Source organism: Melanostigma gelatinosum (genome assembly GCF_949748355.1).
Source record: "Melanostigma gelatinosum genome assembly, chromosome: 9".
Classification (NCBI taxonomy): Eukaryota; Metazoa; Chordata; class Actinopteri; order Perciformes; family Zoarcidae; genus Melanostigma; species Melanostigma gelatinosum.
In genome coordinates this window covers 122,760-134,801 of record NC_136642.1, presented here as the reverse complement: position 1 = coordinate 134,801, position 12,042 = coordinate 122,760, and the positions used below count along the sequence as shown (strand labels likewise).

General features: G+C 47.0%; 1 protein-coding gene across 2 annotated transcripts in view; it reads right to left on the bottom strand.

Annotated features, from left to right (window-relative positions):
• dennd4b (DENN/MADD domain containing 4B) overlaps positions 1 to 12,042 on the bottom strand; it is a 51,653-nt gene that overhangs the window by 15,649 nt on the left and 23,962 nt on the right. For both annotated transcript variants that reach the window (XM_079275708.1, XM_079275709.1), the window contains exons 13-20: positions 11,657 to 11,872; positions 11,339 to 11,484; positions 6,423 to 6,556; positions 6,228 to 6,342; positions 4,726 to 4,932; positions 4,475 to 4,603; positions 2,392 to 2,533; positions 1,945 to 2,085 (exon numbers count right to left, since the gene is read on the bottom strand). In XM_079275708.1, coding sequence (XP_079131834.1) covers positions 1,945 to 2,085; positions 2,392 to 2,533; positions 4,475 to 4,603; positions 4,726 to 4,932; positions 6,228 to 6,342; positions 6,423 to 6,556; positions 11,339 to 11,484; positions 11,657 to 11,872 — 1,230 coding nt within the window. The remainder of the gene's footprint in view (positions 1 to 1,944; positions 2,086 to 2,391; positions 2,534 to 4,474; positions 4,604 to 4,725; positions 4,933 to 6,227; positions 6,343 to 6,422; positions 6,557 to 11,338; positions 11,485 to 11,656; positions 11,873 to 12,042) is intronic.

Below are 12,042 nucleotides of genomic sequence, written 5' to 3'. Positions count from 1 at the left end.
TGTCTGCCCTACTGTCTCTAACTGTCTGCCCTACAGTCTCTCCTACAGTCTCTCTTACCGTCTGTCCAACTGTCTCTTACTGTCTGTCCTACTGTCTGTCCTACTGTCTGCCCTACTGTCTCTAACTGTCTGCCCTACAGTCTCTCCTACAGTCTCTCTTACCGTCTGTCCAACTGTCTCTTACTGTCTGTCCTACTGTCTGTCCTACTGTCTGCCCTACTGTCTCTAACTGTCTGTCCTACTGTCTGCCCTACTGTCTCTAACTGTCTGCCCTACTGTCTGTCCTACTGTCTCTTACCGTCTGTCCTACTGTCTCTTACCGTCTGTCCTACTGTCTCTTACCGTCTGTCCTACTGTCTCTTACCGTCTGTCCTACTGTCTCTTACTGTCTGTCTTACTGTCTGTCCTACTGTGTGCCCTACTGTCTTACTGTCTGACCTACAGTCTCTCCTACAGTCTGTCCTACTGTCTCTTACTGTCTGCCCTACAGTCTCTCCTACAGTCTCTCCTACTGTCTGTCCTACTGTCTGCCCTACTGTCTCTTACTGTCTGCCCGACTGTCTGTCCTACTGTCTCTCTTACTGTCTGTCCTACTGTCTCTTACTGTCTGTCCTACTGTCTCTTACTGTCTGTCCTACTGTCTCTTACCGTCTGTCCTACTGTCTCCTACAGTCTCTCCTACTGTCTGCCCTACTGTCTCTAACTGTCTGCCCTACTCTCTGCCCTACAGTCTCTCCTACAGTCCCTCTTACCGTCTGTCCAACTGTCTCTTACTGTCTGCCCTACTGTCTGTCCTACTGTCTGCCCTACTGTCTCTCTTACTGTCTGTCCTACTGTCTGTCCTACTGTCTGTCCTACTGTCTCTAACTGTCTGCCCTACTGTCTGCCCTACTGTCTCTCTTACTGTCGGTCCTACTGTCTCTTACTGTCTGTCTTACTGTCTGTCCTACTGTCTGCCCTACTGTCTCTTACTGTCTGCCCTACTGTCTGTCCTACTGTCTCTTACTGTCTGTCCTACTGTCTGTCCTACTGTCTGCCCTACTGTCTCTCTTACTGTCTGTCCTACTGTCTGTCCTACTGTCTGCCCTACTGTCTCTAACTGTCTGCCCTACTCTCTGCCCTACAGTCTCTCTTACCGTCTGTCCAACTGTCTCTTACTGTCTGCCCTACTGTCTCTCTTACTGTCTGTCCTACTGTCTGTCCTACTGTCTGCCCTACTGTCTGTCCTACTGTCTGCCCTACTGTCTCTCTTACTGTCTGTCCTACTGTCTCTTACTGTCTGTCTTACTGTCTGTCCTACTGTCTGTCCTACTGTCTGCCCTACTGTCTCTTACTGTCTGCCCTACTGTCTGTCCTACTGTCTCTTACTGTCTGTCTTACTGTCTGCCCTACTGTCTGTCCTACTGTCTGCCCTACTGTCTGTCCTACTGTCTGCCCTACTGTCTCTCTTACTGTCTGTCCTACTGTCTGTCCTACTGTCTGTCCTACTGTCTGCCCTACTGTCTGTCCTACTGTCTGCCCTACTGTCTCTCTTACTGTCTGTCCTACTGTCTCTTACTGTCTGTCTTACTGTCTGTCCTACTGTCTGTCCTACTGTCTGCCCTACTGTCTCTCTTACTGTCTGTCCTACTGTCTCTTACTGTCTGTCTTACTGTCTGTCCTACTGTCTGTCCTACTGTCTCTTACTGTCTCTTACTGTCTGCCCTACTGTCTGTCCTACTGTCTGCCCTACTGTCTGCCCTACTGTCTGTCTTACTGTCTGTCCTACTGTCTGTCCTACTGTCTGCCCTACTGTCTCTTACTGTCTGCCCTACTGTCTGTCCTACTGTCTGCCCTACTGTCTCTCTTACTGTCTGTCCTACTGTCTGTCCTACTGTCTGCCCTACTGTCTCTTACTGTCTGTCTTACTGTCTGTCCTACTGTCTGTCCTACTGTCTCTCTTACTGTCTGTCTTCATGCTGTTCAGACTGCTGCTCTTCACCAGAGTCAGAGACTCGTGACTGGAGCTCTCAGACAGACCGCTCCAACTGGACTGACGAATCAGAATTGAGTGGGGGAGGGGCTTCTGGTCCATCGTCGCTTCTTCTAAAGAAAAACAGAATCAGAATAAAGCACATTATGATGTTATTCATTTCTATATCCAGGCTTCCTTTAACTTCTCAGCAGATGAATATTTGACTTAGTGACTGATGAAGGATGCTGCGAGTGAGAATGACGTGTTACACAAAGACTGGAATCCTCATAAAACCAGAATTCATCATGAGTCATCAGGAGACATCTAAAACTAGAATTTACCTGTTAACAACCTTCAGTCAGCCAATAAAGTACAAGATGTACCTCTGAGATGTAGTACAGTAAAAGTACAGGAATAATGATATTTATATGTCTGACCTCGTGACCCCACTGATCCGCTCTTCTGCTGCCGTCTGATTGGCTGCCTGAACTGAGCAACAGCCAATAGGACGTTCCTCAGCTTGGCCCAGCGGAGACGTCCTCCCTGATTGGTGGACGGCCACTTGCTCTCCAGCACGGCCTGAGGACAGAGGACATGTGATCATAGTACTGTTTATATACCTGATGTATATTACTGTTGATTTTCGAATTCTCTGGATAGCGACGCTCTTTTTTAATACAGTAAATAACTAAATGCAGGACTTTTACTTGTAACAGAGTATTTCTATACATTACAGTCATTCAGCAGATGCTTTTATCCAAAGCAACTTACAATAAGTGCATTCAACGTCGGTTTTCGAGAGAACAACTAGTCACCAGAAGTCATAACTGCTTCTCCTTTCTTCAAACAAGCATCTAAGAGCATAAACCAGACCAACGTACAGTGCAGAAACAAACCAATGCAATAAGTGCCACAAACTAATATGAATACAATAAGTGCAATAAGCTAGTATGAATACAGTAAGTGCTGAGTGAAGGCTCAGGTAGGCCTTCTTGAAGAGGTGAATCTTCAGCCTGATGAAAGATGAGCAGTGACTCTGCTGTCCTGAGGTCAGTGGGGAGTTCATTCCACCACTGAGGGGTCAGGACAGGAAACAGACACGACCGGGTCGATCGGCCGCAGGGACCTCTGAGCGACGGGGCGACCGATCGCCCCGAGGCAGCAGAGAGAAGAGGTCGGGCGGGGGTGTAAGGCTTGACCACGGCCTGGAGACAGGAAGGAGCTGTTCCTTTCACTGCCCTGTAGACTAGCACCAGAGTCTCACACTGGATGCTCTTACAGGAGCCAGTGGAGAGAACGGAGAAGGGAAGTTGTGGGAGAACTTGGGGTGATTGAACACCAGGCGAGCTGCAGCTTTCTGGACAAGCTCCAGAGGTCTGATGGCCGACGCCGGGGCTCCGGCAAGTAGTGAGTTGCAGTAGTCCAGGCGGGAGATGACCAGAGCCTGGACGAGCACCTGCACCGTCTCCTCAGTGAGGAAGTGAATCCTCCTGATGCTGTAGAGCAGGAATCTGCAGCAGCGTGTAACCGACGCAATGTTTGCTGAGAACGACAGTTGGTCATCCAGGTTCCTCGCAGTCCGAGTTGGCGTCACCACGGTATCATCAATGGTGATGGACGGGTCTCTGTGCGGGTAACCCTTCCCCGGGAGGAACAGTAGCTCGGTTTTGTCCAGGTTGAGCTTCAGGTGGTGTGTCATCATCCACTTCGAGATCTCAGCCAAGCACGCAGCGATGCCTCCACTCGAGTGTCACCGGGAGAAATGACAAGACCAGCTGGGTGTCATCGGCATAACAATGGTAAGAGAAGTCATGCGAGCGAATAACAGAACCCAGAGATGTTGTGTAGAGCGAGAAGAGAAGGGGGCCCAGGACTGAGCCTTCCGACACGGCCCCCCTCCATGTCAGCTGGTAGGATCGACCCGTCAGGTAGGATGCAAACAGGGAGAGTGCAGAGCCTGAGACGTCATCCCCTCGAGGGTGGAGAGGAGGATCTGGTGGTTCACCGTGTCAAACGTCACAGACAGGTCCAGGAGAATCAGGACGAGGAGAGAGAGTTAGCTCTCGCTGCGTGAAGCGACTCCGTCACCGCAAGGAGGGCTGTCTCAGTCCAGTGACCCACTTTGAACCCGGACTGGTGGGGGTCCAAGAGGCTGTTTTGGTGGAGATAGGAAGATAGTTGAGTAGAGACAGCACGTTCAAGTGTTTTGGAAAGAAAGGGTAGAAGAGAAACCGGTCTGAAGTTCTTGACATCAGAGGGGTCCACGTGATGGTTTCTTCAGAAGGGGGGTGACTCTGGCAGTCTTGAAAGCCGTGGGAAAGCATCCTGAGACAAGAGATGTGTTGATGAGGTGGGTGAGGAAAGGAAGGAGTTCAATCGCAATAGACTGAAGAAGAGAGGAGGGGATCGGGTCAAGGGAGCACGTGATGGAGCGATTAGTACTTGTACTGAGGTAAAAGCAGTGAGACAGCTGATGTAATGACTGGATGTGAGTGTTTATAGTGTGTAGTATCAGTAAACCTTGTTGTAGTATCCGTAGGTGATGGTGTTCGGGGTGATTCCAGCCTTCTTCATCTCCAGCAGGACTCGAACAGCGAGAACCGGCTGACCGTACTGACCACAGAGCTGCATCAGGATCCTGTAACACACCTGAGTACACGCACACACAGTCATACAAACACACGCACAGTAAGGGTTAGATAAACAATACACTATGTGGTACACAGTGTGTACCCAGTAGCCAGGAGAACCCCCTGACTCGGTCCACTCACCTCGTCCGGCAGCACCACCTTTCTGTTCTCCGTGTGCTTCAGGACGTCGTAGGCCGTGTGCAGCGCTCGCACCTTAGCGGCCTCGGCCCTCACGAAGGTGGGCAGGTAGATGAACCAGAGGCCGTAACAGTGACCCAGCAGGCACTTGGACCACATGTCCGGCACCGCGGAGTACTTCTGAGCTCTCTTCTGGGCCAACTTGATCTCCTGGGAGGTCAAAGACAGAGAAGGCGGTGACGTCATAGATACTTTGTTTCCTGGATTCTGTTTACATTATGCAACAGGAAGTGGTGTTTCTGTTGACTAAGGGATTTTATTTATCTCAGTCTGGGATATGAAGTCATTAGAAACAACATTGATGTTGATTCCACTGTTGAAGTCAGGCTATGATCGTATGTGCTGGTTTTAATGGCTGTCAATTGGAACGATTTGTCCTTCACAGTCCGACAGTCTTTATTCTGGCAGCACGCATTACAGACTTTATTTCATCTATATATTAGTGCTGGGAAAGTTAACGCGTTATTATCGCTTTAACGCATTAATTCATTAACGCCGACAATTCTTTTATAGCGCGTTAACGCGTTTAAAATTTTTATTTATTTTGAAAGTGCGTTGCTCACTAGCAGCGGTGGAGGAATGGAGACTACTGGACATCGCTGCGGTAAAGTCAGCAGACACTCAGATCTCCGTGGTGAACTAACACATGTTAATGCACCTATATGCTGAAATTCATCGTAAACTCATTTAAACGGCAGAGATCGGGAGCGAGCGAAGGACTTTGAAAGTTAGCAGAAACAGTAACGTGAGACAACATCCGGTTTCTTCAGACGAACATCCGGTTTTCAGAATAAGATGCCAACAAAGTATGAATTATAGTCACATTAAGTATAAAACATGCTGCCTGCAGCTCGTGAGTTAAAGGGAAAATACACCTAAATTGTGCGTAAAGTGTCTTTATTCTTTGATCGCTGGGTCACCATCATCACCTCTGAGTTACAGCATCATAGTGATGAAGAGTAGAGCTGCATCACATGCTCTGACCTCTGCTGACCTCACCAGAAAACAACTCAGCACCATCTAGTGGACTGAAAAAGCAATAGATTTTATTTTTTAATTTTTTAAAAATAGTTTACATAATAAAGTATCGATACTTGGCATCCATGTATCGATATAATATCGCCATGCAAACTCGGGGCACTGTACCCGTTTGGTGTGGCGGGGGGCGGGACTACTCGGGGCACTGTACCCGTTTGGTGCGGCGGGAGGCGGGGCTACTCGGGGCACTGTACCCGTTTGGTGCGGCGGGGGGCGGGCTACTCGGGGCACTGTACCTGTTTGGTGCAGCGGGGGGCGGGGCTACTCGGGGCACTGTACCCGTTTGGTGCGGCGGGGGGCGGGGCTACTCGGGCACTGTACCCGTTTGGTGCGGCGGGGGGCGGGGCTACTCGGGGCACTGTACCTGTTTGGTGCGGCGGGGGGCGGGGCTACTCGGGGCACTGTACCTGTTTGGTGCGGCGGGGGGCGGGGCTACTCGGGGCGCTGCCCTTGGTCGGGACCCGGAGCTGGTCCTGAGGCTGCTCGAAGAGCTCCGGCTTTAGTGTGGGGAAGGTTTCATAACTGGACATGAGGAAAGGAAATTACATCAGCATCCATAAAGAGAAACTCAGACCCTCAGGGACACGGTGGGACTCGTCTACCTGTAGAGCGCTGGACACTCGGACCCGTCGGGCTCCTGTGGTTCTTCAGGAGGCATGATGAACACGGTGTGTTCTCCACTGTGAGTCTCATCCAGATCGATCAGCCTCACCTCCTCCGGCTTCTCCACGTCCACCTGGTGACCAACAACACAAACAGAGTATAACATTCAGTTATGACGTCTTCTGGGCCTGATTCTGATCATAATCTACTTCAGGGTACACTGTTTAAAAAAAAGTCAGAGAACACTAAATCGTCACAGAATAACACAAGTCAATGAAAGTTCCGTCCAATTGGGAAGCATGAAGCGTTTGTGAATCAATGAAGGTTATGTGAGGGTTTTAAGTTTTATTTCATGCATTCAGTGTCTGTGAGATGGGGTTTGAGGAATGTGCAGGAGTGGGGGTGGTGTGAAAGTGGCAGGGAGAGGTGTGAAGTTTAGGACAATGGGGCATAGGCCCAGGTGGGGCTTGTTGGACTTCAGCCAATCAGTGAGCTGATCGATGAGCTGAGGAATGCAACTTTGAGGGGACAAAGGGTGTGAAGCACGGGGGGATTTCAGATCTTCTGCTGGCCACCGAGGAGGCAGACCAGCCTTCTGGGTGGCTCGGATTGGATCTCACATTTGATTTTATATATATAGGTTTGTTTTGTTAAAAATTGTGTGATTAGGTTTGTAACTGTTTGTATCTGTTTTTATGCTTCTTGGATAATAAATCCATTTGATTTTTACTTTAACCTGCTGTTGTGTTTTGGAGGCGATTGAGACAGCATGGCTGCAAGGGGGGGGGGCGATTTCTCCCTGTGTCCAGAAGTTGTGGCCTTAACAAATTTGGCACCCCAGATGGGACTTGACGAACTCTAAGACGGGGATGTGGGACCGCGGATACTTTCGGAGTGTACACGAATAAAAGGTGAGCAGAGCCATTTTAATAAAAATCTGTTTTGGTAATCTTAGCCGAAAGTGTTCACGGACCGCATAGACCCTTAGGGCCGCATCTGGGCACAGAGAAAGACCGCAGAGTAACCTGTAGCTGGAAAAGTGCATTCTCCTGACATTTACGCTAAATAAGACCTCAGAGAGGCCGGGTTAGAGTCCCGCAATGTGCTAAATAAGACCTCAGAGAGGCCGGGTTGGAGTCCCGCAATGTGTTAAATAAGACCTCAGAGAGGCCGGGTTGGAGTCCCGCAATGTGCTAAATAAGACCTCAGAGAGGCCGGGTTGGAGTCCCGCAATGTGTTAAATAAGACCTCAGAGAGGCCGGGTTAGAGTCCCGCAATGTGCTAAATAAGACCTCAGAGAGGCCGGGTTGGAGTCCCGCAATGTGCTAAATAAGACCTCAGAGAGGCCGGGTTGGAGTCCCGCAATGTGCTAAATAAGACCTCAGAGAGGCCGGGTTGGAGTCCCGCAATGTGCTAAATAAGACCTCAGAGAGGCCGGGTTGGAGTCCCGCAATGTGCTAAATAAGACCTCAGAGAGGCCGGGTTAGAGTCCCGAGGCGGGGTTGGAGTCCCACGCTAAATAAGACCTCAGAGAGGCCGGGTTGGAGTCCCGCAATGTGATATGGAGAATACAGCAAAAAAAATAAAATTAAAATAAAAATCACCACATTGGATTAATAAACGGTTGTTTGCTTGGCGGACTGGCGTGCATAGGCTGGGAGACGCTCTGGCTTAGTTTGTGCATTGCTGGGTCAGCAAGATAACTTGTTTAAAAGCAGTGTTTTGTAGCTTGGCGGACTGGATACTTGTGGCTGAAGGGGCTTAAAGCGGTGTTTTTTTGTAACTCTTTGGGGCATGTTGTTCGGGTCGAGCTCAGCTTACTGTTTAGAAGCAATCGTGTGGGTGATTCGGATAAGTAGGATAACAGGCATTTGGTGGAGTCGGGCGGACTGGAGAAATATCTTCGGGTCTGATAAAGCTAAATAGCCTGTTAAACCAGAGGCAAATATAAGGGTGGACTAAATTGGGGTTCCTTGAAAAAGGCAGTTTTTGCCAATTAAAATGTGATCAACTTGGAGTGTGCTTAGAGAAGAGAGAGAAGTGGAATGTATAATGAGTTTGTTGGACAAAAAATACTGCTGTCTCTGTTTCTCTGTCTCCCACACAATCTGAGTTGTAAAAGGTGGAGATTGCACATGTGTTCTGGTACGAGGACCAGGAATGGTGTGAAAGGACATGTCTGACTGGCCGCAAGTCAGACTCAATTCACTGACTTAAAAAACACCAATGATCCTGGCAGCAGAGCTGGTTACACCCACTGAGACAGCGGCTTCATTAACCCCCCTTCCCCCAAACCACTCCACAACCCCCAACCGGAAAGGACAAAGGCACTGGCAAGCTGAGCGGTGTCATGGACAGTTCTCTTCACCACCCACACGAGAACGAGCTACCTGAACAGTCACTGCACTCACAGACTCACCTGAACTTTTTGACAGAGATACACACTTACATGAGTGAAAAGCAAATTCCCCACCATTGGACGACGAAGAAACACCCAGAACTATGTGACCTTAGAGGCACAATGTGTTGTCTACTGTTTTTTAGCATGTAATTTGTAACACCTATTCTGCTTACACATCATGATGACACCTATGTGTAAAGAATAATCCTTTTCCCTCAACAGCTTGTACTTACTTTAGCAATGCCACACGAGAACTGTTATAAATGCTTTTAATATACAGGGCAACCAGTTATGAGTGGATGATGCATTGATGGATACAACTGTTTCATGTACTCACTCTGAAGAGTGAGTAAAGGGGGAATTGTGAGGGTTTTAAGTTTTATTTCATGCATTCAGTGTCTGTGAGATGGGGTTTGAGGAATGTGCAGGAGTGGGGGTGGTGTGAAAGTGGCAGGGAGAGGTGTGAAGTTTAGGACAATGGGGCATAGGCCCAGGTGGGGCTTGTTGGACTTCAGCCAATCAGTGAGCTGATCGATGAGCTGAGGAATGCAACTTTGAGGGGACAAAGGGTGTGAAGCACGGGGGGATTTCAGATCTTCTGCTGGCCACCGAGGAGGCAGACCAGCCTTCTGGGTGGCTCGGATTGGATCTCACATTTGATTTTATATATATAGGTTTGTTTTGTTAAAAATTGTGTGATTAGGTTTGTAACTGTTTGTATCTGTTTTTATGCTTCTTGGATAATAAATCCATTTGATTTTTACTTTAACCTGCTGTTGTGTTTTGGAGGCGATTGAGACAGCATGGCTGCAAGGGGGGGGGGCGATTTCTCCCTGTGTCCAGAAGTTGTGGCCTTAACAGTTACGTAGGTGAAAAAAAGGACACATCAAAGGTAACTCTGAGATTCTTCACGGTGCTGCTGGATGCAGATCATAACATCTAGAGAAACTATATATATATATATATATATATATATATATATATATATATATATATATATATGTATATATATATATATATATATATGTATATATTAGTGCTGGCCAAATTAATGCATTATTATCGCGTTAATTAATTAACGCCGACAATTAATTAACGCCGACAATTATTCTATCGTGCGTTAACACAGTTATTTTATTAAGCGACATTTTTAACACAAGACCGGGCAGTGAGCGGTGAACAGCTGTTTGTGTGGCGTCTCTTCCGTCTCTTCCTGTTTCCTTCACCTACACTCCCCTGGGTCCTAAGTCCCTCCATGTACAGCTTCCCATCACCCTCTATGTACCAACGTACATTTACAACAAATACCACACATATTACGGTAATCAGCGTTGCACATGTGTCTGACCAAAATACCAAAAATACCAAAAAATAAATGATTCATTTAAATAATTTTTTTGAGTTTTTAAAGTCTTTTGTTTGTAATATGTATAATAAGCATCATTTAGTGTCACTACTGAGAATTTAACAAAACATAAAAACATGACGTAGATGGGTTTGCAGTTTTCAAGAAGTATATTTAAATATCATCTCTTACACATGAAGATAAAGTTGTGAACACCGGCTGAATATCTATGATCAGAATCATTATAACTGTGTTATAACTGCTGCTGTGTAAAGGGAATACTGCTGCTAACAACAACCTGATGTGTTTAAAATGTTTAAACCAAATGTCATTGACCTTTTGTTCATATAGCAGTACTTTCAAAATAAAAGTGCGCAATACACTACTTTATAATTCATTTTTGAACTTTGCGCATAACAATGAGATTAATCGCGATTAAAAATTGTAATCGTTGCCCAGGACTAATATATATATTTTAGATAATTGATTTCTAGATCAATAACTTCAGTTTTGTCTAAGTTTAACATTAGGAAGTTGCAGGTCATCCAGGTTTTTATGTCCTTAAGACTGCTTGAAGTTTAGCGAGCTGGTTGGTTTCATCTTGATCGATAGATATAATTGAGTATCATCTGCATCACAATGAAAGTTTATGGAGTGTTTTCTGATAATATTGCAGAAAGGAAGCATATATAAGGTGAATAAAACTGGTCCAAACATAGAACCTTGTGGAATGCCATGACTAACGTTGGTGTTCATCGTTTACAAACTGAGATCGATCTGATAAATAGGACTTAAACCAGCTTTGTGCGGTTTCTTTGATGCTGATCAAATGTTCTAGTCTCTGTAACAGGATGTAATGGTCAATGGTGTCGATCGTTCTATTAATGATGAGTAACAGGCTGCTCTAACCTTCGTATACGTTTTAAGACCCCTTTGTTTTACTGTGTTCTTTTTTTAGGGGGCAATAGTAGTCCACTGTAGAGACATATTTATTGTACATAAAGTAATCTAGTACTCTACCATTCAATATTGACTCCAGCACTCTTTGGATCTATTCATATTCTCTGATGTTATTATGCTGTTGATGCTAACAGTTCCTTCTCAGTGAGACACTTTGTCTTCGACAGTGAAGAATGTGAGTGATACTCAGAGAGAAGATGGCGGATCACCTTTTGGACACACTCGTCGAAGAACTCGAGGCAGGCGTGTCGGTCACTGACGAAGGAACACTCCTCAATGAACTGGGTGAACATCTGAGTCCTTGTCAACTGACCGTAGATCTTCTGCTGCGTTCGATCCCGAGACTTCAGGAAACCTGCAGGAGGTCACCAGTCACAGTCCTGATCAATGCTCTTATCAATACTCTGGTAAACCAATATCAGTCCTGATCACTACTCTGATCAATACTCTGGTAAACCAACATCAGTCCTGATCAATACTCTGGTAAACCAACATCAGTCCTGATCAACACACCCCCACACACTCACCCTGTAGGTTGAACAGTGAACTACAGTCCGTGGTGGTGTCAGAGGGAGCCTGAGTGATGGGCAGCAAGAAGCTGCGGTAGCCTCTCAGCAGGCAGCTCATGAAGAAGAGGAAGGCCTCCTGGATCTCCAGCTCTAGCTGCTTCTGGCTCCGGTAGATCTGGTCGTAGTCGGTCAAAAGGAACTCCAGCGTCGCCTCCTCCTGGCCGGGAGTGCAGACTGCAGGAGGAGGAGGAAAGAGTGTTTAATAAGAATCATCTCATGAACTGTAGAGACACTCTCTGATGACAGGAAGTGAGTCTGTTTGAGGCTGCTGATGCTGACAATTGGTCAGAGGTCTTATAGATCAGTGATTCTCAACTGGTGGGTCGCATTTTTTATGCAGCGGA